The sequence below is a fragment of the Cyprinodon tularosa genome, unplaced genomic scaffold, assembly GCF_016077235.1.
Source record: "Cyprinodon tularosa strain WSP-4 unplaced genomic scaffold, ASM1607723v1 ctg22, whole genome shotgun sequence".
NCBI classification, from domain to species: Eukaryota; Metazoa; Chordata; class Actinopteri; order Cyprinodontiformes; family Cyprinodontidae; genus Cyprinodon; species Cyprinodon tularosa.
This window is the reverse complement of record NW_024038821.1, coordinates 1329465-1357066: the sequence shown is the minus strand read 5'-3', so window position 1 is coordinate 1357066 and position 27602 is coordinate 1329465. Positions and strand designations below refer to the sequence as shown.

The window sequence follows — 27602 nt, the reverse complement described above, 5'->3', positions numbered from 1 at the left end:
TGTCATGTCAACTAATTCTCCATGTCAGAGCTCAGAACAGAGGACCCAGTATTCAGACAGACAGACAGTAGGATTAAAAAAAAAAGGTTTATTAAAAATCGTCTGATCTGCAGTGAACAGCTAGGGCATCTAAGGCAGGAACCTCTGCATGAAGAAAACAAAGGTTAGTGACCACGTTAATCTGACAGAGGAAGATTATGAACGTGTGAGTCTCTAACCTTGTCTTAATGTTCAGTCTGCACCCAGAGGACCAGGTAGATTCCAGCCAGTTGGCTGCCGATAAGACGTGGCAAACTCTGCCCAGAGAGTCCCAGACATTGAAGCCCCAGAGGCCGGGGAACAGGCAGGAGCTCAGATCCATGCAGACAAAGGAAGGTCGGGTAATCCAGAGGGTGAAGTCAAAGCCGACATCGAGGAGGTTCACAGGAGTCCGGGCCAGAAGATCAGATATCTGAAGAGTTACCAGAAGGAAATCCAGAACGGTGTCAGGAATCAGTTCCAGGTTCAGTAAACTGGCAGAATCCAGCAGGAGTCCGAAGACAAGGTCAGGCAGCTAGACCAGAACGTGAACAAACATTCTCAGAGGTCCACAGGCAGAATGGGTCAGGATTAGGCAATCAAAAACAATAATACAGACTAGAAGATTCACCAAGGGTTGGAATAATAATTGGAATAAGTTCAGAAAAGCAAGGCGGTTGAAATCTTTCATTTTATCAAGAGAATTGCCGGTACATTTAAGGTGAGAGTTCAGCTAACTTTCATGTTTTGTTGTGAAATGTGGGAAAAATCTACTTTTGGAGTTGGCTTTTTAATTAGAGATTTAATGTTATTTAAATTTGATGTTAATGTAAATAGTTGCTGCTAATTGAAATAACAGTGTATTTTCTGTACAATGGCAATAAAGCCTGAATAAATTCTTATTTAATATTAAAGCTGAGTTATAGTTAATTAGGAACTGGAACTGTCATTGAGTGGATTAGTGGTTGGTGAACACAGCCTTTGATCCTTGGAGCAACCGTAAAGGATGGAGGTTCAAAACTCCCACTGTCTCCATAACAAAAAAAGATAAGGTAAAATTATAGATAAACAATCTCCCCTCTAAGTTACAATAATTCTGGATGATTTTTAAGCCAGAATATTAAGATTTGTGGATAAATTATAACTTTTTCTAAGTCACCATCACAGAAATTGAAGAAAAACAATATTTCAAGTTTCAATAACATATAATTCATAGTTTGATCAAATTAAAATCAAAAAGTAAATGATGAAGTCAATTAAAAAATATGCAGAATCCTTTTGGGTTTTGCCATCTTTTCTGTTTTAACACTGGTCCTTGTTTAATTTTTGTCACTCAAGAAATGATTTACTTTAAAATACATGTGTTTAAGCTGAAATGTATGAATTCACCTATTAGAGCTTTTAATACATTGTTTTAGACATTTAGTGTATTTAAACATCTGGATTTTTTAGAAGGAATTAGAGTACCCTATATGTAAAAAAAAAATGAAATAAAAAATGTCCAATTATTCTAGTATTAAGTCTGAGCTAAACTTAAAAGGTTTAGGCTGATTTAATGTCAGACAGCGAGAAAAAGGTTATCTGTCTTTGTCTCTAAACATCTGGTTTCATCTGTAGGGATTAAACTCCAAACAAATCGGAGCTCAGATTAAAAGATGTAGTTCTTTTTCTGCCTCACAAAAACAATAAAAACAGCGGGGGGCGGGGGGAGTGATGACATGGAACCACAATAACAGAAAAAAAAAAACTGCTGCTGGAGTTTAATCGTCCCATAATCCCCTCAGCCGCGCGCGCACACGAGCGCAAGCACGTGTGGTAGAGCATCACCGCCGCCGCGCGGCGCAGCTCCGCCACTGGAAGGAAGCAGGATTGGAGCGGCGCAGATCGGCTCCATCCTCTGCAGTCTCCTCCTCATCCTGCCCGTCGGATTGACACACAGATCGGAGAGAGGACCAGACTGCAAACCCTAAACGCGACGGCGGCTGCGGCTGCTGTTTTCCCAGCCTGAGGTAAGACGAAGCTGCTGCTTCCTGCATCCTTCTCTGTTGTTATATCAGCTGCTCACAGGAGGGATGCATTGAGTTGTAGGGAAGATGCATGGGACATTGTGGGATTTCAGCTCCTGGATGTCCTACATGCATGTCATCTAGGGTAAATAAATGGCAATAAATCGCATTTGCATTTGTTTTTTATTTACAATTTGGGAATTAGACCTAATCCACATGGTTCATAACTCAGGGTGTCGTGTAAGGAGGGGTGGACTTGCAATAAAAACAACCTCTAAATGCAGAAATGCTTCTGCATCAGGACCACTTTACATTGAATCAGGTGTATAAAGTTTGATTCTTCTGCTATCAGTTGAGATAAAAATACACCTTCCATGCTGTAAAAGCCTTTTGTTGTCAAAACCAGTCCAGTAAAGGTTAGTTTGCCTTTTAAAAGGTTTGACAAAATCTCACCTCCTTTTGTTCTTGGTAACTGATGGACATTTTTGTCTAGTTGTGGCTGAAAACCCAAATATAGGTCTTATACTGCAAAACAATCTAGAAATAAGTAAAGTTTTCTTAAATTAGGTGTATTAATTCTCGATTTGAGCAGCTAAATAAGATGATTTGCCAATAGAATGATATTTTTATTCTTAAAATACACTGAAAAAAATAATGTAACCACTTTTGGCATTTACTTCATATCATATTTAGTTACTATTTAGTTACTTTAACACAACTGTTTTATGTCCTACCATGCTAACAGTAAACAATTGTGTTGAAGTAACTAAATATAATAAAGTAAATGCCAAAAAGGGTTACATTATTTTTCAGTGTAAGATGATTAGATAACGTGCACTTGAAATAAGAAAATACAATTATTTTATTCCTATTTTAAACGTAAACTTTCTTTTTGTTGGCATAATGTCTCACCTCCTCAGTTCAAGATAAAATGCACTTATTTTAAGAAAAAAATTACTTATTGTTTAGCAGTTTATTAATAGATATGCAAGTAGAAATTCAAATATATTGGTATTATTTATGATAATGAGGACAGGGAGAAGAAAAGGTGCAACATTTGGTCTGGATGTGGAAATGAGTGTGCAGCAAAAGCTCGACTAAAGCCACAGTTTGTTTCTAAACTAAGGTAACATTTAAAATTCGCTTTTTTAAAAAGACCTTAACTCAAGAAGGTCCTCAAGTTTTTGTTTCATAACAAGCCCCTCCTTTGGCATCTTTCAAGCATTGGAAATTGTGTTCCTCATTTTTTTTTCTGGCCAAATAAACATTTTGTAAAAATAAATTGTCTTTTGTTTTCCATCCCTATTGAGATGCCACCCTGGGTGGTTAGCCACATGTTTAATAGTTATAAACAGCAGTGTTTCTGGTGTAACTGGTTGGAAAAGGGGAGTGTTGGAGGAGAGGAAGGTGCTCTCCCAATTAATGCAAGCATTTCTACCGACTATCCATGTCTTAAAGGTTTTGTTCAGTTTAGTATGTCAGTGAGCCTCTCCTTCAGTTGGCAATTATCATTGTCGCTGCTGCTAAATGTGTGCGTACATGCCTGCATTCCTGAGTTGGACCGTTTTACTGCATACCTGTGCGTCTTTTAGAGCAGGTGAGCCTTTTCATGTATCTCCTTTTCCTCGCCCTCCCCTGCTGGCTTCGTTCCAGAACACAACAGAGAGCGGATGGCGATGGAAAGCGGCAGAGTTGTCAGAGAGGGGCAGGAGGAGCTCCCAGCCTCCAGAGTCATCGCTCACTCATATGTGCGCAGCCACAGCCACATCCATTTCCAGCCCCTGACACGCACCTCCCAGTGGCAGGCCACTCTGGATCACACCAGGAGTCACACTCATCACTTCATCACTCCGTCGCACACACAGCAGCAGAGGTTCAGCTGTCGCCTCACACACAATCTCTCGACCATGACCAAAGGGGAGAGGGGAGGGCAGGGCTCTCCGGGGAAATTCACCAAGCCCACTGAACCCTTGTTTCCAAAAACTCCTCATCAGGTAAGAATGTCTGTTTATTTTTGGTTTTTTAAAGTTGCTGCTGTAACAGAGAAGCTGTGGCTCTTCTTTAAACATCTGGATGTAATCTCTCTGGGTTCGCCTGTGACTGACTTGATTAGATGGCGAGTCAAACGTGTGATGCGTGTAGCTGCTTATCTGTGTGTGATTAATCAGCTTTATTGTTTTCCTTTGCACTGTAATCCCCCCCAGATAAAGAAGTCAATGCCTGCAAGCTGATTTTATTCAATTGAGAAAATCTGTTCCGATTTGCCAGAAGACCTGCAGGAAGATTGCTTTCTTTGTAATGGATCTGGCTATGTCAGTTGATCACCAAGAAACAAGGCAGTTAAAGAGGCAGAAATTGATAGAATCACAGTAGATCTCCTGGGTTTTCTTCTCTGTTTAATTTTAGTTAAATGAAATATAACAGGTCATGCTTGCATGGTCCAGAAGCTGTGGTGTATATTGCACTATAAAAACCTTTTATTACCATTTCCTGAGATTACTATTTTGCAAAAAGTTTAATATAATGAGAGTCTGACTTGTAACTAGTTATATTTTCTCAGTTACTTTAAATTGAGTAACATTTTGATAAACATTTACTTTTAGGAGCAGTTTTACTGTACTGTACTTCTTCATTTTAAGTCATATTCTTATAAAGTATCACTACCCCCCTTTAAGCAGAGCCTCTACTCTGTTGGCTGTGAGCAACTTAAAGGTCAGAGGAATATAAAGGAAACAGCCGATATTTTCAGTAGAAGTTCTTTAGCCTGTGCTAAAACACATACAGTTCTCAGTGTAAGGATTGGTTTCTTAAGGTTTATGTTGATTTAAATGGATTTGGAAAAGTGTTTCTTTTGTTTAAATGTGTTATTTTGTAATATTGTTAGTTATTTGTTCTTATTTTATGTATTTCAGTCTAAAAAATACACAACAAATCATCTGTCTCACAATATAATTTCTAAATATTAAGTCAGATATTATAATCCAACGATTACTCGATACTTGACTTAACTTTTCATTTAATACATTTTACTCTTCTAATTAATTTATGGCTTGTATTACTATTTTTTAACTTTTACTTAAGTAAAAAAAATATTTAGGTTGTGCTACATTTCTTTGGCTACTCTACCCACCTCTGAATTAATATTGGTTCAGTTTAACCTTAAATGTGTTTCTGAGAAAACTTCTGGAGTGTTTAGTTTTTTTCCTGCTGTGTAGAAGAAGGAAGCTGGGCATTGCAGGTCAGCTGGCTGAAAGAAGGCTCCTTTTTAACGAGATGTCAGAGAAATATGCTGTATAGATTTTCTGTATGGAGCAACGCAGCACCCAACTTCCCTCACTTGTAGCTGCACACTACCTGTCAGCTTTCTGAAAGGACTACATTTAGGAAAGTCTATTTTTCTCCAGATGCATTGGTTGTAGAGAAATCCAGCTCAACCCGTCTGCATTCCACTGCTGCACACTGCAGATCAGCTGGCTGAAAGAATTGCCTCCCCCCCCCAACTTTTTCTGAGAGCTTGCTGAAACAAGGCTACTTTCAAAGAGTTGTCAACAAAGCAGCGAGTCTAAATGTTTCCCTTTTTTATGAAAGTGTTGGTAACAAAGTGCTGCTGCCTCTCTTTCTCATGGCTGTTTGGGAGGATTTCATGATAGTCACTGCGTGGGAAATAAGGATGAGCCGTCAGTCTCACCGTTATTAGATGAAAATATGTCTAAAATGCAATACACCCAAAGTTATTCAATCTGCTCTCTGCAATTCAATAAAATTCTTTTAAGGTTACGAGTATTTTAGATGCTATTTATTTTGTATTTTTAAGTGGGTGTTTTTAGAACAAAAATACTTCCACTGGAAGGTCATAGATAGCTTCAATATGTAAAAATACTTAAGAGAGGTAGAAAATGACTACCACTTTCTGTCTTAAACAAAAACAAGTTAAAAAATGTGGAGTTTATTGATTTTTATTGATACTCTGTCAGTTTCACTGTGAGAATGTCATACATGTCCGCAGACATGCCTATAGGAGACGTCATGTCCCCTTATGTGCTAGATGCTGCCGTTGGAGAGCACTGTTTATGGTTTCGCACTAGTCACTCATCTCCTGCACCAACTACTCAGAGTTTTCAGTGAAGCAACCATTACCTCACGCTAAATAACCAGTTCTGCAACTGTCTCACCTTTGCCAAGCTTCTGTCTGTTATTCAGTTTGTCACTTTTGAGCAAATACTTTGAAAATGAGTCACTGTCAAGTTACTTTCCCAGAGGATTAAAGAACTTTATGAATGCAAAGGCTATTGTTGGACGCTGTGGGTGGTGTTAAAGTCAATAAAAAAAGCATACTTAAACTGTACATATTTATGAGGATATTAATTTAAATCAGCAGCCATGACTGTTAGATAAACAAATTATAGAGAATTTGTATTGGTCTTATTAAAAAGTAAGGGTTTTAATCTGCTGCTTTAAATGTAAAAGAGAAAAAGGATTTGAATTTTCCTCTAAAAATAGACCACAGATTTACTTCACTGATGAAAAATTCTCATTCATTTTTTATGCACATCCCATTTAGCTTATTTATTTGACTTATCTACTTTGGTCTAGACTCATTATTTGTGATTCCAGACTAAAAAGTAAAGGGTTGCTTTGTTTTCCCCTAAACACTGTTGGTTTTCAGCTTCTGGGAGAAACAGCTGACAGTTTCTGACCACTGCTTTGTGCTCAGGTGTCTAAATAGGTCATATGTTGCATGGACTTCTTGTTTTACCAGCTTTTAATCATTTGGTTTTATTCAAATAAATGTCAAACAAATAAAAAAAAGCGAATCTCATATTATATCCTACACTTTTTCTCAAAACTTTCGAAGATTCATACCAAACATAGAGCACCTGGAGAAGAAGGTTGATTTGTTTTGGAGGATTTAATCTAGATGACTATCTTTGCGTCTCTCAGCAGGTTCCCTTTTCCTGCTGAAGAACGGCATTCCCAAAGCATGACACTACCACCACCATGTTTCACCATGCTCTTTTTTTAAGTGGCTTTCTGCGCATTACAATTTCCTTTATGTTATTTTCACTCCTTCATGAAGATCAGATTTGCAAAATGAACGACTAACAACTGTGCTGTCCAACCTCAGCTTTAGTCACTGCAGGTTCTCCATAGTTATCATCGCTGCTTCTTTTAAAAACTTTTCTCTAAGCAGGCCTGTCAGTGTAGGTGGATCGCCATGTATCCGTAGATGTGCACTCTGTTTTGTTTCCTTTTTTTTAGGATTGATTGAACAGTTCAAAGCTTGGCACAGTGTTTTAAACCTCCTTAGAACTTCCTGATGTTCATGATGCTGTTTGTTCACTAACTTCTGTAACATCTGAATCCTCCATAAAACTGCTGGATTAATAGATTCCAAGTTTTATTCTCAGATTAGATGAATCCTGAAGGCAGCTGCTTGCGTTCAGTTTCATCTAGAGGTGTTGAAATGAAGGAGGCATAGTGCCAATGCTCACAATGTCAGTTTCTATTTCCTAAAACTTGAGAACAGCATAATCTTTTGTCCTTTCACCGTCTGGATGTGAAACCTGTCTGCATCGCTGCGTTGCTTTCTTGTAAAATATGATGTACGAAAAACGTAATTAGTGTCAAGGAAGTTAACACTGCAAATTCCCCATGAATGACCCTCTGTTGTGATTGGCCACGATAGCAGAGGCACTCAGGAGAGGAAGAAATGACTTTCATCAGTGTAGTAGGGCTTCTCATAACTTTTCACAGTTGTAACCATTACCCGTAATCAGGAGACAGCCTGAAGCTGCTGGACTCTTTTAAATGAGATCTGTGGTGTTGTGACCCCTCTAATTTAAAACCCTCAACAAAAATCCTTAAATCCACGAGACGTGATTGTTCAAGTCCCCCTTTTTCTTCTTATCCTTTCTTTAATTATCAGTCATCATTTAAACGGTGTAGAAGATTAATCAGCCTCAGAGATTACGCCTCTCTGTCGTTCCCCCTTTGCTTGTGCAGAGTAAACTCCTAAAGATGCCCCCCTGCTTCTCTGTATCTGCATACAGCAGGCTTTGAATGAGCATCAAGACAACAGCAGAGAGGAAATCCTGTTTACAGTCTTTGATGATGAGAAGTGGGTAATGAGACATGGAGGGTAAGAGATCGGTGGGAAAAAAGGAAAAACTGTTTAGAGACATGCAGGGAGAGCATTTCTGCACATCATCAGTTAAGCTCTCTCCCTCCAGACGCCCGAGGCTTAGATTTTTTTTCCCCCTCTCCAATTAAGGATAATTGCAGTGAGAGTTGAAGAAGGGAGAGTTTTGAAGTCGGAACCATGGCGCAGCCTTTACTTACCTCTGACCCGCTTGTCTTATGATTGAATAATTACACACCTCCCTCCTGGTAATTGTCGTCCTCCAGCCCCTCCGTATTTTGAAGGGGGCGAACGGAGGAGGAAGAGAAAACCTGAGCTGGATAATAACAGTGCGCCGGTCGTGGCTGTGGTCGCTTTGGTGATTTCCGTCTTTAATTTAACTCTGGAGAGAGTAGCTGTCAGCCTAGCGTTGCCACTGAATGTGGATTGAAGCTATTTTGTGAGCAACACCAGAGGTTCTATATAAAGGGGCTGATATGTGGCCTGTGAGACAGTAGCAAAATGCTACTCAGACCAGACTGGGATGTCTTAGCTTCTTCAAGTCTGGAGATGAAAGCTTCCCCTTGGTACACAAATGCCCCAAAACACACACACGCACACACAAGGTGAAATGCCTAATGGTTTTAGCAGGGCTCTGGAAAGGAAACAAAGCCACGAATGGGTTTAGTGGGATTCTCCGGCTCCTCCATAGGAACCAACGTCTGCACCAGTGGACCACAGCACTGACAGCCAGCAGGGGTCTATTCCTATCCAACCCTAACACATGGAAACTTATGAATGAAGATCTGTCCTACCTGGAAGGTTCAACTATTTAGGGGGATTGTGGAGGTTCCTCCATCTTTTCTTCAGTGTTAGTATTTATTTAAAGGTCTTCACACAGTACATTTATAATTTCACTTTTGTGGTGTTTTTTTTGCATTAGGTTGTTTACTATTATGGGTGCACACATTTAGTAAACACCTTTTGTTTATTTGAATTGAATTAATTACTTTTCTTTGCTGAGTTGAAGGACTGGCTGAGTGGAGAGGACTGGTTGGAAGGCAAACCAGGAAGTGGGACATACCATCAGGCTGCTGGAAGCAGGGGACTGGATATTAGTCTGCTTCTCTCTCTCCACTTATGGCATAATTGTTAAAACATTTTTGGCGTTATGATGTTTTCTTTTGATAGTTGTGTTATAGTCAAAAGGTGTTAGTTTGAATTAGTTATTTATGTTTATGCATTGTTTGTCTCTGTCTCATCTCCCACCCCTCCTCGTTTGTGTAGGCTAGCCTTTGTGTATAAATTCCCCTGTGTGTTCATTGTGAAGTCAGTTTTTATGGTTTGTTATCCTGAGTTAGGTATGCCTTAGTTGATTTCATTTGGGTACATTTTGTTATATTTTTTTTTTAGATTTGATGTAAGCCCTTTTTTTGTGAAGATTATTTTTGGAAAATAAATAGAGAATACTTTTTATATGCCTTTGTCCTTGTGCCTTACTGGACGGACCCCCACAGGGATATATCCCTGGTGTCTGACAAAAATAAGGGAAGTAAACTCCATGTGATGCAAACATACATTACTGTAAAGACTATGAATCTGTCATTGCAGCATGAGGAGGCTCTTTTTAAGAAATCTATATTTGAAAACCTCACAGAGTTGACTTTTATTGTCTGCATTTTACTGTCAGACACACCTACACATGGGTGTGTGTGTTTGCACTATTGGGAATAGAAGCTACTTCTACAGAATGTGTAATTTGAATGTGCACAGTCATATCCTGAACACAGAATCAGCCGTGCTCAGAGCCTCTCAAACTTTCCCCTGTTGCTTTAATTTTAAAATGAAACCTTCTGTATTTGTTTCTAACTTTTTCTAAAAAAAAAAAAAATACTAATAAAAAAATTTTTTTATGCAAAATTGTGATCAGGTAGGGAACCAGAAACATGTTTCTTTCAATGATTTGAGGCTTTTATCAGATGAGACCAAAACTAAATATTTTACATTAGATTGTAAAGAAACATGGACGGCAGAATATCCCATCATCCCAATAGTAAAACATGGTAGGGGCAGCATTGTGGTGTGGGAGGCTAGTAGGGTTCTTGCCAGTAGGGCTGCAACTAATGATTTTTTTGCAAATTGATTATTCTGAACATCATTTTCTTGATTAATCGATTAATAATAAGATAGCAAAAGGTTCCTCACAGAAGTTTTTTTTTTACAGAATAAAACCAGGTGGAACTCAGACTTTTCCACTTGAGGAGTTCTGGATAGAGAATATTGACAGACAAAAAAGTTTTTTTCCATCTTAAATGCAAAATGTTTATATATTTTTTTAACAATTTTGGTATAATTACTGGTCTAAGCTGGTTGCCCTATCAGCTAAAGGCATGTTTCAGAGTCTCTATAGTCTAGTTATTGATTATTTGATTACTAAATTAGTTCAAGATTATTTCAATAATTGATAAATCACGATGAATCTGACTAATTGTTTCAGCCCTAAACTATAGTAATAGGAGGTTTTAGAAAGTATTAACTAAATGTATGCTTTTCACAGACCTTCGGAACAGGTCACTGAATGTTCCTTCAGTGGTTACTCTTGATGGTCGTGAAATACAGATAGTTTCAACTTATAAGTATCTTGGTATTGTCATTGATGACAACCTATCATTTAAGCCTCATGTTCACTGTCTAGTGAGAAAGTTGAGACTAAAATTGGGTTTTTACTCTCGAAATAAGCTGTGCTTTTCTTTTAATGTAAAAAAACGGTTGGTGGCATCCACTTTTTTAACTGTGCTGGACTATGGTGATATATTATATATGCATTCATCTGCTCAATGCCTGCAGATGATAGACGCAGCCTATCACGCATCATTGAGATTTATTACTAATTGTAAAGCTCGCACCCATCACTGTGAGCTGTATTCTCGTGTAGGGTGGTCTGCCTTGGCTACACGGAGGCTTTGTCATTGGTATATATTTATATATAAGGCTATTCTTGGTGCGCTTCCATCTTATTTATGTTCACTTCTTATGAAAAAAAGTACTGGTCATTACTCTCTCCGTTCTCAGGCTATTGTCTTGTTTTCTGTCCCACGTGTCAGTACTGAGCTGGGTAAAAAGGCCTTTGCTTACTCTGCTCCCTTTACATGGAATTTGCTGCAAAATAACATGAAACTTAGTAAATTGGTTCCTTTGAATACTTTTAAGTTGAGAATTAGATGTTTTGAGTTAGACTCCCTCACATGTCAATGTTTTAATTGAAATTTTATTGTAAGTGCATATTTGGCTTTTATGTGTGTGTCTTTTATACATATGTAATGATGTGATGTAATTTTGATGCCTATCTTGGCCAGGTCTCCCTTACAAAAGAGATTTTTAATCTCAATGGGTATTACCTGGTTAAATAAAGGATAAATAAATAAATAAATAAATCTCTAATGGGCTGGATACAAATGCATGCCACACTTTTCAGATTTTTATTTTTAAAAAAATCATTCATTATTCTTATTACGCCTTAGAATTGATGTGTCAGTGTACAATGTCAGTTAGTATCCTCTTTGTGTCTTCTTTATATGCTCCTCTTTTGATAATTTGAGTTTTAATCCAGATCTAATCAGCACTCTACACAGATACGCAGTTAAAGCTAAACTCAGATGTAATCATTTCCCATCTTTCCTGTGTTTGCAGACAAACCTGAACCAGAAGTTATCCATATGCAACAAATTATGTTTTGCAATTGGTGCCGCTCCTAAGGAGGTGGCATCCAGTGCTTCAGCCTTCTTCCTGCAAATCTACCTGCTTGATGTTGCTCAGGTAAACTCTATGCATGTCCACAGGTGTAAGCTATTAGCTGATTGGGGATTTGCCGTCTTTAACCGCGTTCTTTATCTGCTCCAGATCAACGCCTTCCAGGCCTCCTTGGTACTGTTCATCGGGAGAGTGTGGGGTGCGGTCACAGACCCCATCATTGGGTTCCTCATCACAAAGAGCAGCTGGACCAAGATTGGCAGACTCATGCCCTGGTGAGCACTCTTATTGCTTTATTTGTTTCCTAGCTCACTGAAGGATGAAATAAGAATATTTATTGATGATGAATCCTTAAACATTGGCTGAGGTGATTTCTCCCAGCGCTGTTATTCCTATATAACCAGGCCTGAGGGAACAACCTTCATTTGTTGATGAATTATGAAAGATGTTTTGTTTTGCTCCCTCGCTCTTCCATATAATTATGGTCTCCGCATGATGCTGATGTTTATGCTGAATCTAGACGAAAATGAGCCCTGTGCTCCACTTCTGGAGGATTTAAAACTCACACCTGAGGATTGCAGATGAACAGCCTTCGGGAAGTGTTGCTTTTGACTTCCTAACCGACGGCTAAGACTGTTTGCTTTAAGGGCGTGGGTGGCTTTTTGTTCTCCTTTGATGCGAGGCAGTGTTCTAAGAGGTTCATCCACATTCCTTTTCACACCACTTTCCTTTTTCCCCATTAACGACCTGTACATGCCTGTTATTTCAACATTATTTCAGTAATTAAGGGCAAACAATATCTACTTTCATGCGCTTAAAAATGTGTTAAACACACAAAATTATTCAGCCTATGCTTTAACATGAAGTAATACTTGTTACAATTATACTCCAAGTAAACTATAAAATATTTAATATACTTTAAATAAAACATGGTTATCAGATTACAAACTGTATATATAAAAAAAGCTGTTAAAATGATTTACTTTCACCATAAATTACCTATATGCCTGAGAAAATAATAGCTTTTATTTTTACTTTTCTTTAAAGGCCTTTTTCACAATCGCCTCAAGCCTATATTTATCTCTGCTTGTGCATTTTTTTCTTCCACTCACCTTCTCAGCAGCAGGCTTGTAAAGATAAATTTTTTAGAGGTTTTTAGAGGTTACATTTTGTGGGTTACTCTTCTTGTGCAGTTTTTGCTGTGATTATATCAATAGAACTTTTGATTTCCACTTTCTGATTTGAACCACTAGATTAAACTATCTTCAGTTATTTTTTATTCGCTGTACAGGACGTTCTGCCACTGTGTGTCAGGGCTTTTAGGGAAATGCTACCCGTGTGAACCTTAGGGTGGATTATTTGATGTTTACATCAGGATTCACACGAATCCCTTTTCTAAAAAATATTAAAAACATATTTTCTGTAAGCTGCTAAGCATTTCTGCAGCATATCTCTTTAATGCTTCACTAGCGTGACTCTGTTACAACCCCGTCGGTATCGCTTATAAAACTAAACTACACACAAACTGTCAGTGCTGGAGGGAGTCCAAATCCACCATAGCCTGCCACACTCAGCTGCAGACAGATGCTGTTGGTAAATCAGCTTTGATTACCCACGGGAACACATACCGGTAGTTGAGAGTGTTCTAGCCTCTGTGTGTTTATCTGAATGAGGGCATTTATTTTCAGTGCGTTCTGAATGACATCGGGATGACAGGACAGGATACTCCCATCCATTTGAATCCTGTTTGGAAAGTCCCGTCTGTCCAATCAGCAGGAAGCTGAACCTATTCACAGCCACAAATTAAGTGATTTGTATCTTTGCCCTAAACTCTTTAGGAATGAGTCCTTGGCGCCAAAAAAACTCCCCGAGTGCTGCCATGTTTAGAATTTGTGGCTGTTAGCGAAGAAAGAAAAGAAAAAAAAAACCCTCTTTTGAGCCATTTTTCAAGATTGTCTACATTTGAGAACAACAGTTAGAGACGATGTCAACTGTTGGTGAAATGTGTAATAACTGTGGTAGGGTGACACACACTAAACAATAAAAGGTATGTTAAAAGAATGTCACCTGTTAGATTTGTTTTTTAAATAAGGACGACCAGTTAATGTTGCATACCCTTCTATATCTTTATCTAATGTTCACAGCTAATGATTAATATGACTTTAAGGACTCACTGTTAAAACTATAGACGATGATCTTTTATTTCCGGGTGGATCATCTAAATAGTTGGTCCTCCTAATTGTCACATTCTGGTGATATGTTTATGTAAGGCTATCGTACTTGCTCGTCCCGTTAGCTGTTTTTTTTCCTGCACAAGCGCAGTTTGCAACAGTGAAATGAACATTACCATCTTATAAAGTGATCAATGATGTAGACAGTGTAGGAGAAAAGAAAAACCTTTCTAAAGTCCTGGTGCAAAAGGCATTGATATGGAAAGGTTCAGTGCAGTGCAAAAAAAAGCAAATTATGATGCAAAAATGCAGTAGAACATTGAGTTGTGTTCTATTTAAAGGGATTTTTAGGAAAAAAATCACCACACATATACTTTCCCAAGTATATGTGTGGTGAGCTACGATTTCAGACAGTCATTGAATCTCACCTTTTCCACCGCGGTTCTTACAAGTACACTGTCTACAAAGTGTGTGAGAAGAAAAGAAAGGCCTCAGAGGAGGCAGATATATCCCAGAAAGCTTTGTGCGGAGAGCTTTCCTCGCAAAGCATTATGGGATTTGTTGTGACAGCGGCCCACTGTCGCCATAGGTTGTCGCAACCCGACAACGGCGATTAATAGCAAAGATGGCGCAGGCACTGCGCATTGGAGGAGGAGTTACATGACCAACGGGAGGCAAAAAGTAATGATCTGTGCGAACAGTCAGTTAACAGAGTTCACTATAAAGTCCACTATATATTCCCCGCTGTATATAGTGATTGAGGGTTTAGGGGTTAGAGTGGACATTCGGACACAGTAAGCTTGTATGAGCTATGAGAACAGTGACTTTTAAACAGAGCATGCACGGGGAAAAATGTGCTTGTGCACGCTCGCGCACACATTTTTTCTTAAAGTGGAGAGGGCGGGTCTTTTAAAAAAATTTGCGAAAATCCTCCACAATACCTTTAAGACTCAGGCTTTTGCAAATATCGCTCATATAATCAGGTGTCAGCCTATGCTGTACAAAGATACAATAGAACACATTTTAATATAACACAAAGAGAATCTCTTTAGTTACTAAAAGAAGTTTTGAAATAAATACAGCATTTATTATGGGAAAGGGAAGCTTTCTAAAATTCCCCTATGAAAAATAACAAAACTGCTTTTTCTGCCCTTGGGAGCAATACTCATTAGGCGTTTCTAATAACCAGTTAGTTTTGACATCAGCATGGAGCATTCTGACTCACTCTGTTATGCAGAACTATTTAAATGGAAGTACTTAGGGTTGTAAAGCATGAATGGTGAAAATGAGGTCCTATTATATCTAGCTAATAAGAAGTCTGGACTTTGACTAGGCCACTCCTAAACCTTGATTTGTTTTTGGCCATTTACTTGTCTACTTGTCAGATGAATCATGCCATTCTGCTGCATAACCAAAGTTGTTTTTTTTTAATTTATTTATTTATTTATTTATTTTTTACACCTTAAGGCCATGAAATGATGGATTGATGGTCTGCTATTAATGGTTCTATCAGTTATAGAAAGTCATCCATGTCTTGACCCAGACCATAACAATATCACCACCATGTTTTACTTTTAGTGTTAAATGTTAGTTTTTATGTCAGCTTTAATAGGTAATACACTTTAAAAAAGTCCATACTTATGGAATAAATCCTATATATTCACCTAACAGTCTTTTGGACCATCTAAATATGTCAGGAAATGGGGACAGATGGACCCAGTATTTAAGGTGAGACAGCCAGTAAGAAAGTTCAAAACGTTTATTACAATAAAAACAGACAGAACAGAACTGGAACGGGCCGCAGATGATCTGATCTGTAGAGACTGCAGGAGGGGGGCAAGTAAGTAACCACGATCATCTGAACAGAAGATTATTATTAGAGTGAGTCACTAACCTGGTTTAACAGTTCAGTCCATCCTCTCAGTCATAGTCAGGATAAGCCGATACACTGCAAAATGAGAGGCGGCCCTGAGCCGTCCAGAGCGTCCCCGATGCAGCAACCCCAGTGAGCAGGCCGGACAGGGGTTTCGATCCACTCAGGAGCGGATAGATCTGGGTTCCAGGAATCCATTAGGTTCAGAGTCCCGTGCGTCGAGCATCCAGCTCAAACAGAAACGCACATTGGAGGCAAAATCTAACAGGAGTCTAACAGAGGTTCAGGCGAGCAGACCAGACAGGGCCAGTGGGAACAAAATTAGGAAAACAGAATCACTAGGGAAATGCTGAAACGCTCTCATCACTGGTTAGGGATTAAACTAGCCTGAAGATATGGGTTCAAAAATAAACTCCTCAATTGAACATGAACCTTGAAAATAAACCTAAAACTTACAAAACTGACAGACATGACACTAACAGAAATCAAACGGGGAGCAAACAATGATCTGAACGTGATAGCTAGAACTGAGCCCAATATAAGAGCAACTGGCAGGTGGATGAGATGAGTGATGATTAGGAGCAGGAAAGAGTTAAGCAGGTGATAGGCATGAGTAATTAAGGCCAGCTATCTTTTTGTCAGCAGCGTTTTACCCCCTTGTCGTGTGGATGTCTATTATAGCTCTCTCTTTTTTCACTTTATATTTAGTATTGTATTTTCAGTGTGTTACAGCTGTTTACAGTTAAAAATCTGTTTTTATTTTGTGTCCTTTTTGTTGAATCATAAAGATTGTGGCGATATAGGTCTGCATTATTTTAGATGTTGTTCTAGGCTCCTTTTTACCTGCTGGATGAGTTTTTGTTGTGCTCTTGGATTATTTTCTGTAAACTGAACATTCCTGGTTCACCAATGTTCTGTGCTGATAGGCCTAGGTTGTATAAAAGGGGCTTCACTGAGGTTAACATAAGCCCCAAAGATGATTTGTAAAAACTTCTACACTGATAAAGGCAAATGACTTTATTTCATAGCTATTATTTCATCTTATTCTGTTGGGTCATGATTGATATTCTATCTTCTTACTTTAACTGAAGACTTTGAAGCTCAGGCTTCAAAGCATTTAGACCCCGGTGAGAATAGTGTAACTGAATCAAAGTTTTCTACATTTTTTTATTGTAATTTTCCCCCCGAAATGTTTAAATGCTTTAAAAAAATATATTCTAGTATGTAAAGGTTAATAAACTTGATCACAAAATACAATCTCTGCCACTTCAACAGAGATAAGTAAGAGATAAGGTGACGTAGTGATCATAAAAAGCTTACATTCAATGATTTTTTACAGTTTTGTCACCTTTTTCTCAGAGTTAAATAGTCTAAAATTCACCAAGAGTAGACTGTGACTTAAATGCTTAAATGAAAACCTGCTCTCTCTGCCTCCTCTACATCGAATTACCAGCCAGAAGTGAGTAGGAGAAGAATTATCAGTGTCAGCCTCCCGTCAGCCCAGCCTGCTTTAATTAAATCTGTGCAAATTACTGGGACAGGTGTCATCGTGTATTCATGCGTGCAAACTTTGTCAGAAAGTCCCTGAGTATAAGCATCCGTGTGACTTTCTTTCCTTTCCCTGAGCTCAGTCATCTTGCAGGAACATACTAACTGTCCCATTGACAGCCCCCCCGACCGCTTCCTGTGGCTCTTTCCAGCACTCCAGCAGATCAAGCGGTCAATAATGCAGCACCAGCATTGTCGACCGCCTTTGTTTGCGCAAACAATCAGGAGGAGAGTGAGGTGGCTCTGCTGGATGATACCAGAAATACCTGTAACCAGCCTCTATTTGCCTCATTTTAGGCTTTTGCTTTAATAGTGCAAAGCAGGTCAGATTGCTTTTACCGTAAGGGCCTGTTTTATGTGTCCTGTTCGAGTTTAAACCGTGTGACAGACTGCATTGTTTGCAGACAGGTTGTAGAGACGACCATCAATCATCTGGCTTTTTTTGTCAGTGTTTTGCACCAGTGCATGTTTGCTTGGACCATAATGAGACAGACAGTCGCATAGCCTACTTCTGAATTATACATGTTCCGCATACTGTATCACTCCAAGTTCTGAGGAAAGCACATCACAGCAGAATCACTTCATACTGCTTCTGCCTAAGTGCGTGCTACATATTCATGGGTTGGTATGTGAGAAAGCTACATGTGAATGTGTGTGAATGTCTCTGAGAGCTGCCTGTGAGGTCGGATTTTTTATTTTTTTTTGCATTTTTCTTCCTTTCCTGACTTTCCCAGGACAGATTCCTGCCATACTTAGAACCGAGGCCTATAATCGGGTGAAGGGAAAGTTCGAGTTAAACAGTCTCGTGAAGCTGACAAAACCACATTCATTCCCCTGCTGTGACCAGTAGTGATGCCTTGAATATGTTCAGATCCAAGTTTCCTTCGCTCAGGGGGGTTGCTGCTTCGGTTCACATATGTTTAATGGATCTGGACAAGATTATATTATTCTGCGAGCAGGGCTACAAGACTATAGGATACCCATGTTACTTCATGGGCTATCAATCTTCTAATGTACCGTTGCTTTGGCCTGGAACCAAAGGCAGCCTCTTGTCACAGATCCTGTTTTTGGTTTTCTTCGTGATTTTTATGGACGCTTTGTTTTTTTTTCAACAAATAAAAAAAAATTTAGGGGGTTGAAGTCATCATATCAATATTGTGCTTCTGATCCTCCTTTTGGAGGCAGCAAAATATCCATAACTAGTGATAGACCGATAACTTGGTCAATACATGCATAAAAATTTCTGACTACCTCATTCGAGTTAAGGTGCTTGTTTATTTGTCTGTCCGTCTCACTCTGTACAAAAGGAACGTATGAATGGAATTTTAATGACATTTTTACCAAAGCTGCACCTCAGTCCAAGGAATAATTCATTAACTTTTGGTAATGATCCACATCTTAATCCACATGCAGGATTTATTTTCAGCATGTAACTGAAGGAAGAAAAAGCAACACTGGTTTAAAAAATTCCTCCCCTAAAAATCCGCAGCACATATCAGGGATCATTTAGACTAATGTCCAAATAAATTGCATTAGTCTTAAAAAACTTGTGTCACTTGATCTATGACTATGACTGCTATGGACTATAAGTGGTGGTAATATGGAACAAGAGACAGTTAATGAGACAGAGTAGGAGGTAGGTAAGTAGTTTGGGGTTTCCTTTGCAGCCATGCATGTGTCTCTCCTGTCCGTCATGGTTAAGAAAGACTCGAGCCTAAAAAGCAAAGCTCCCAATAAAGAAATGTAGAAGCTCCACTATCCTTGGGGAACTCAAGCTAAGGCACTTTTCCTCCAAAGGGAGCAGCTGTGATGTCCAGGCTTGTATCAGAACCCTCCAAGCATTGCTTCTCCTTGATTATATCATTCAAAACTGGATTTTTAGCCCATAAGTACTGTTTGAATTTAACCTTAACAAAACTTTGGAAGCAAGGCTTTTCTAGCCCATTTAATCAACACATCACATTATCAGCTGTGTTATGGGGGATACTACCTTGATATCACCTATGGAGAAGTGTTTTCTGGTTTGAGAAACCTCTGAAACCTGGAAACAGGATGAAACATCTGTCTGGGTTACCCTACTGGACCTTTCATCCCTGTGATTTAACCTCATATAAGCAAAGAACAGCAATTATTCTAATTAATCTTATTATTCTCTCTGCCCCTCCTTACAGGATACTGGGTTGCACGCCATTTCTGGTGGTGTCTTACTTCTACCTCTGGTTTGTCCCTCCCTTCATCACTGGCAGGTTCATCTGGTACCTGGTCTTCTACTGCCTCTACCAAACACTCATCAATGTGAGTATGCATGCCTCTTTGGAAACAGGACATTGAGGAACTTTTGAGACTGCAGAATGATGCTCTCATCATCTCAGACATGAGGCAGAAGTGGAAAGGAAACAATTGATGAAAGCCCTGGCTGATTCATCCCCTGATCTATATTAGATACTCTAGAAATGAACTGGAGCCAAAAGTTTCAAATATCCCTGTTAAATGAGGAGATGATTGCAGATATCTGATGCCTTACTCTGATAGACTGATTTATGAGATAAGCAGCAATGCAGAAACCAAACATGTTTAAAAATCTCACCTCAAAGGGAAAGTAGACTTCCCTCTATTGGCTCTTGTTTATGAGGTTTGGGATTTTCTCCATTTCCCCCTTTTTTTTTCATTGCTGCTCTCGTGCAACCCCTATAACATGTGCTACAGCTCATTTAGACCGCTGCACCCAAACTGCGGTCAGCTGTTACAGCGTATAACTCTAACTACTTGATAAGTACACAGTCATTTCTGCCCGGAACCTCTTGCCCTGTAAATGCTAGTTGCCACTTTTAGCTTCCCTTCATTGTCTATGGCTGTGTTTGTGTGAAGTTTTGCTTCTATCATTCAAAACGTCCCAGATTGTAAACAGAAACCAGTCTGCAATGAGTTCTTTGTTTGTGTAATCAACTAATAATGGGTTTGCACCAAATGAATAACTTCTCACTTCCACCTCTGTGCAGAAATTTGAAGCCGGGTTGATTCTATAAATGTTTGCATCCAGTAAAAGGTTTATAAATGACATGCTGCACAAGAGCAAACACTGGAAGAAAAAGCTTTCGCGGCCGCATTTATTTTGGTTGTTGGCTGTGCAGGCTCATTTGGCCGCAGTGCTGACTGAGCCCTTGAGTAAATTACAAAGTGAGGCTGGACTATGGTTGCTTGGCTATTCTCTAGAAAAGGTGGTGAAGAGGAAGAAAAGAGATCCCAACTTGGCCGATATGGAAAATGCAGAGATTGCTTTTGATAAATATATAGTGGAAAATTTGTTCTTGTATTTGCGTTTTTTTGTAAACATGTTGGATAAAAAGGCATCCAGTATGTCATTGTGGAGCCACTTTGTCCATGCAGCTATTTAAAGCTGGACTTGAGCATAAAGCGTTTAGACCTTTTTTAAGGTTGGAATCCTAACTGTTTCAAAGAGGCAGTCATGTAGGACAGCTGACAGCTGCCCCATTTCATCAAGGTGCAAAGGGTGTTTGTGTTTTTTCTACTTTCACCCGTTTTTCTTCAGTTTGTTTGGTTTTCAGTATGTAACATGTATGGAAATAGCAAACCCGCCAGTACATAACATCTTATTGTCTTGATGTTTTGCGGAAGCAGGAATGACATTTCTCACAATCAGAGAATGCTTTGCATACCTAACTAGTTGTGACTTGATATTAACAAGTTGGCTGCACCTCAGGAGTTGTTTATACTAAATCTGTACGCTCTAAAGCCAAGATATATTCTGTTTAGTTTGGTGTATTTATGATTCATTCAGATCAATTGAAAAGAATGATTTTTTTTTTTGGTTCAATTCAAACATATTTGGTTCACTTCAGTTTTAATCAGTTCAATTAAATTAAGTTTAAACCTTTTTTGTCAATTTGGTTCTGTTTAGTTGAATTCAGTTTAGTTTTAACAACTTCCGTTCAGTTTATTTTCAACCTTGGTGTTATTGTGTTCAGTTCAAATTGTTTTGTTTTCATTAATTCAGTCTAATTAAACTAAAACCCAGCCATCCATTCTGCTTATCCACTGTACAGGTGGCCGGTTCCTCACAGGGCTTATTGAATTCATTGTCCTCTGTTTTAGTTTCGGTCACGTTCATTAATTTTATAAGTTTAAGTTTAGTGATAATTTACTAAAATACAACAAAATTCATTGATACTTTTCTTAAAAAGCTTTGCAGTCAGTTAATTGCAACTCATTTTTTAACATAAGGACAGATCTAGCAGAATCAGGTTCAGAATGGAGAGCTGCTTGCATTGAACTGCTGACATCTTGCACAATGATCACTGTGTGTCACGAGCCCCTAAGATCATCACTTACCCCTCACACCCCCACCATGGACTGTTCTTCCTGCTGCGCTCTGGGAAGAGGCTTCGCAGCAGGACCAGCAGGTTCTGAAACAGCTTTTTCTCTGCTGCCATCAGACAGTTGAAACTCTAATCAACACGCCGTATCACACTTGAAAACGTCATATTTGCACTACCACCATGGTTGTTTTTTTCCCTTATCCCTTTAAATAGAGCACAACTCAATGTTCTACTGCATTTTATGCACCATAATTTGCTTTATTTTGCACTGCACTGAACATTTCCATATCAATGCCCTCAGCACCATGACTTTAAAAAGGTTTTTCTTTTTTCCTACACTGTCTACATTACATGATCACTGCCTCACTTTATAAGATGGTAATGTTCATTTCACTGTTGCAAGCTGCGAGATGTTGTATGCATTGAAATGTAGTTTTGCATACACTCTGTGTATACAAAATGACAAAGTTTGTCTAAGTCTAAGTAGTATGCTAAGGAAAATGTGGTAAATTAAATTTAATAAACTGTTAGACATTTTTTTTATTTTATCACTGTGTGATATGCATTTATCTCAACATAAAAAACTACTTAGTTATTTGCTTTGTTTTTAATGTGTTGTTATTGTTATGTTGTTCTTTTGTCAGTTAAAGTTGAATAATCAAAGTAAAGGTAGTCAAATTTTTCTTTCTGCTGCTAAGAAGTTGTTATATCCTTCTTGCCTGATTCCTAACGTAATGTTTTGTTCCTTTGCAGTGTTTCCACGTGTCTTATTCTGCTCTCACCATGTTTATCAGCACAGACCAGAAGGAAAGGGACTCAGCCACTGCTTACCGTAAGGTTTTTAATTATGCAAGGATTTCTGACTGTATGCGTTCACCTCAGATGCTTCTTTGACCGAACAGGGTTGAGATAATAAAGATCTTTGTTTTTTGTATATTGACAGGAATGACAGTGGAGGTGATGGGAACCCTTTTGGGTGCCGCCATCCAGGGCCAGATTGTGGCCAGTGCTCACACTCTGAAGCACTGCTCCACTCAAAACATGTCTGGCAGTTACCTTGGAAACAGCAGCGGGGCAGAGATCGTGAAGAGCCTGCACTCTCAGGAGTACCTGTCACATGCAGTAAGTGTCTCTGTGCCAACCCAGGAGCTCAGGTGTGCTAAAAATGGGGCAAAGAGTTGGTTGGAAAATATCAAGGTCTGTCATAATGATCATGTCGCTAAAGCTGGAGCGGTGGTTTCAAGGTCGTTCATGTTGTGCAAAAAAACAAAACAGCAAAGAGTAAAAAAAAAAAGAGTTGAATGAAAAGAGAGATTGTTTCAGATTGGCTCCATATTTACTGACTGTCTGCGAGTTCTGACATTGGAAATATGTCAGTGTTTTAACCCGTGTAACCCAGGGGACTGAAATGAGACGGCTTTGTTTGATATCTGAGGCGGCATCCCGGGCCTGCTCCCCGTTTACGACCACAAAAGGGGGCTCCTCCCTCACATCGGGGTCCAAAAGCAGCCCCAGTGAACTGTGTAGTCTCTGCAGCCTGCAAGCCATTAGACTTATTTATGTTTCAACCAGAACATTTCAACAGACCCAAGATGTAGCCTGCAAAAAAGTACAGCTGAAAGGTATTGACACCCTATGAAAATTCCTTAATAACCCATTTTTGGATTTAAAGTGATGGACAAATGCAAATTAGTGCATAATCATGGGATGAAGCAACATGATAAAGGATTTCTGAATTGGTTTATTAGAAAATTACCAGTATGTTATTAAATATCAGGGTAAATAAGGCTGTTCTGTGAGGATCTCTGTTGTTTTTCAGTTAATATCAGTAAACAAACAGCCTCATGGAATTTGGAAACACCACCAACAGGTCAGAGCTAATATGGGTCCTGGATAAAAACCTTTTTGAGACGACAAAAGAACAACCTTAACCATATCCAGAATTTTTTTGGGACCTTATAAATCAGAGGATGATTGTCAAAATTCAAAACAAAAACCTATTGAAAATGATTTTGTTAGAGACTTAAAAATTGATTTTAAAAGAGATTTTAACAATCTTAATAAACTGAGTTGTTAGTTGTTTTGCAAAGAATAATAAATGCAAACATTTCAGTTTCCAGTTAGAAACTATTGCCATAAAGCATGCCTCACAATCAAATATGAATCTTAATAGAATGCACAAATTTTTGTTTCTCTTGGTTGCTCAAATTCCCATAAAACTGAAAGGAACTTAAGTAAAGTCAGCACCAAGCTATCAGGAACGCTATTTCAGCTTGCAGAGCTGTGATTAAACACAAAATGCTGCGCAGGATTCATCATGGGAGTTTTTGTGTGGTAAAATGTCCTGTGCTGGATCTCACCGCAGCTGTTTGGGTTTCAAATAGGTCTTTTCCAGTGGATTTTGGTTGAACCCTATTGGGGCGATACCGCTTACCACTCCAACCCCATCTACAGCCAGCCGCTAAATTCCCCCTGCGGTTGCTGGCTAGGGTGGCACACCGTCTGGGCGAACTCCGTCTGTCCTCGGAAATAGCAAGTGTTTGATGTGCGTAAATAATAAAGAACCAGTGGGCTGAGCTGAATGGAAAAATAGCAAACAAACACAAGTTGTTTAAGGCAGAGCAGTTCCTGTTTGGGGGGCTCACTGCATTAAACAGTTACGTCTGTATTTTTGGATGCAGATGCCCTTGGGGTTTGTTTTCTTTGGTTGGAGCTGTTTGTGCACTGAAATATGCAGCTCAGGTTGGGTCGCTCCAATCCACACTGAAAGTTACAGGAAATAAATCAGCCACTTTTGACTGACACTAAATAACTGAATAGGACAAAGTAATTGCTATAATTGCTGCCTTTGTTTTTCTGAGAAAATGAATGTTCCCACTCCTCTGAGGACTTTGAATTATGAAGAACTCGACAGACTTGTTTTTTTTTCTGTGGAAGAAAAGACAGATGTAGGCCATGCAGCATATTTGTTCTCTGTCTGTGCAGAAGGAGGTCTACATGATAGCAGCGGGTGTGATAGGAGGGGTGTTCCTTCTCTGCACCGTGGTGATGTTCCTGGGAGTCAAGGAGAGGGAAGGTGGGATCTCTCATTAATACTCCTTACATGTGATTCCACTTTGAATCATCAGTGTTACATTTATATATAAAATGCATAAAAAAAAAAAAACTAAAATATGTGCTTTATAACAGTGTTGCAGTCAAGAACTAACCAACCAATATTTAGAGGCAGAGACCAAGACAATAAGACTTATATGGTCTTGGCCTCGTTACTCCTTGGTCTCGGTTGGTGTGGTCTTGACTGCAACACTATTTTATAATCCACCCAGCAATCATAAAAATGATAGAACATATATAAAAGAAGCAAAACTCATTCGGCTTTTTGAAAGAAAAAAAATGGATTTGAATCAGGAGAAAAGAAATTAATTTGTATGTACCCAGAGGAACATTTTTAGTTAAATTTTGAGCATATATTTCCTTAACTGAAGCTAAAACTATTTCTGCCCAGCAACCAGACGTTTATTATACCATAAATGATAGCTTGAACAGACACAACCTCTAACCGCTACATTGCATAGCAGTTCCAGTAATACCAGTGAATAAATCTATGGCTTTTACTCTCCAGCATGTTATCTGATAGGCTGCATATATTTATTCCACATCCTTTAGATCCCTACGGCCCAAAGACGGAGAAGCAGATTCCTTTCATGCAGGGCTTCCTCATGGTGATGAGGCACGGTCCGTACCTCATCCTGACAGCTGCATTCCTTCTCATCACCGTCGCTATTCAGGTAAATGTAATTATGACACACTGGGGGACATTCCACTGCTTTCAGTGGAAGCGTTCCTGCATCCTGACAGCGTGGGAGCATTTGTTGTGTGAGATATGTAGGAGAAAACTCATCGAAAGCTTGTTATTTGGTGCATATGTTCAGCTCCTGGGTAATCTTGACAGGACTTACTGTTCGGAGCATCTGGTACTTACACAGTGTTTATATTATAGGAGACTTCCCAAGTTTTCTGGATTGTATTTTTTTTAAGTTTTGGGTTGTCAGCTGTCATCTATGTGAGTGTCGGAGTGGGAATAAATCAGAGCAGAACCCTGTCAGCAGCTTCTCCAGGCACTTTGTTTGGCTCTGCAGGCTGAGTGTCCCATCGACTGCTGAGTAAACAAGGCTGAATATCTGAATGTTTTGTTTTGTTTCCACAGCTCATTCAGAGCAACTTCGTGCTTTTCTGCACTTACGCTGCCGGCCTTAGGGAGCACTTCCAGAACATTGTGCTGGTCATCCTCGTGAGTCACCAGATTAATTTCTTTTTCGGACACAAGATTTGGACATAGTCTAACATTTCTAACCAACCATACAGAATCCCATAAATAATTCTCATTTTTTGGGCATATTTTCTATATTATCTATACAGATTTCTGCTGTCTTGAGCATCCCATTCTGGCAATGGTTTCTTCAGAGGTTTGGAAAGAAGACAGCAGCTTTCTGTGGTATCACCGTAAGTAAACTGGTTTAATTTTGGTAGTGGTGAACTCGGTTTTTTGGACGATCTTGTGGATGTACCAAATCCAGCTATGGCATTTGCATAAAACCAAACCCCGTGTTTGTTTGTATCTTCAGTGGATCATGCCCTTCACCATGTTGCTGGTGTTCATCCCTAACTTGGTGGTGGCTTACATCGTGGCTGTCTCCTCTGGGCTCAGTGTCGCTGCATCGCTGCTGCTGCCATGGTGAGGCCTCTTAGAAAACATCCGTTAACATTTCTATAGATTTTATAAAAGTGATACCCAGCTTTCATCCCTGGCTAGAATTTGCAAACTGTACTCTAGCTTTTTATTCTGCTTTCGTTGTATTGAGCTGGCAGCTTTCCAACTTCTGCTGCCATCATCTTCATGGTGTTTTTCTTTATCTCTGTGTCATGATGCTTTCAAGAGATCTGACCCACATGCAGAAAACCACTCAGAGAACCAGGGAAAAAGTTTAACAGGTTTAACGTTGGATGGCGGACAGGTTGGTTTTGGTTGGACCCTGAGGAGCAATTGAGCGGACTGCCACTTGAATTTCAGTGGGGACTTGAACGGGACATGTGGAGGTTTTTCCCCTGCTTAGTGTGAACACAAACGATCCTTCCAGCGGGAGAAGGCCAAACATCAAGTTTGCAGGAAGGCTTCCTGCCAAAAGGCAAAGACAAAAACAAAGTTAAACTCAGCGAAACAAAGGCTCAGATAGACTCAGCTAATCTCAGTTTAGCTAGAGTACCCAAAACTGGCAAACACTCCGGCGTCGAGGTCGTGGCAGTCAACAGCTCAAATACTCCTCAGTGATGAACCAACGAGCCGCAGGTGTGCAGGAGGACCAACGAGGACAGGGCACCACCTGGTGGTGGAGGGAGAGAAAAAACACAAAAACAACCCACACAAACTGGATTCCTAACACTCTGGGGTTATTTTAAACTTTCTTCAATGTATAATCTCTTTCACTGAGCAGCATAATGTTTTGGATGATCTTATGCTCCTTATATTTGCCCAGATGCTTCAAACAAATGAACATGGCGCCTTCATGCATTTGGAAACAGTACCCAACACTGAACCAGACTAGCAGAAGCTATGTCTTTCCTTTAAATTGATGTGAGAAATGTCAGTTAAACTCACTTGGTGTGAATTAACTTGTTTGAAGGCATATATCTAATGTAAACTGAATATGGAGTATTAGAAGTTTTTAGAAATATATTTGTTAATTTTTCTGGTATTTATCAATTAGAGCAAATTCAACCTAA

At 39.2% G+C, this 27602-nt stretch overlaps 1 protein-coding gene and 1 long non-coding RNA gene across 2 annotated transcripts in view; one reads left to right on the top strand and one right to left on the bottom strand.

Moving 5' to 3' along the window:
* Positions 1-68: 68 nt before the first annotated feature.
* LOC119784133 lies at positions 69-4046 on the bottom strand. Its single transcript, XR_005280895.1, has 3 exons — positions 3602-4046; positions 219-553; positions 69-144 (listed from the first exon to the last, which is right to left on the bottom strand). It is a non-coding gene; the product is annotated as an uncharacterized LOC119784133 (long non-coding RNA).
* mfsd2b (major facilitator superfamily domain containing 2B) overlaps positions 1848-27602 on the top strand; it is a 33005-nt gene continuing 7250 nt past the window's right edge. Inside the window, exons 1-12 of the mRNA XM_038286047.1 lie at positions 1848-2027; positions 3678-4018; positions 11833-11958; positions 12043-12167; positions 19656-19779; positions 22575-22653; positions 22765-22943; positions 24807-24897; positions 25488-25609; positions 26029-26112; positions 26241-26324; positions 26447-26556. Coding sequence (XP_038141975.1) covers positions 3695-4018; positions 11833-11958; positions 12043-12167; positions 19656-19779; positions 22575-22653; positions 22765-22943; positions 24807-24897; positions 25488-25609; positions 26029-26112; positions 26241-26324; positions 26447-26556 — 1448 coding nt within the window. The 5' untranslated portion in view covers positions 1848-2027; positions 3678-3694. The remainder of the gene's footprint in view (positions 2028-3677; positions 4019-11832; positions 11959-12042; positions 12168-19655; positions 19780-22574; positions 22654-22764; positions 22944-24806; positions 24898-25487; positions 25610-26028; positions 26113-26240; positions 26325-26446; positions 26557-27602) is intronic.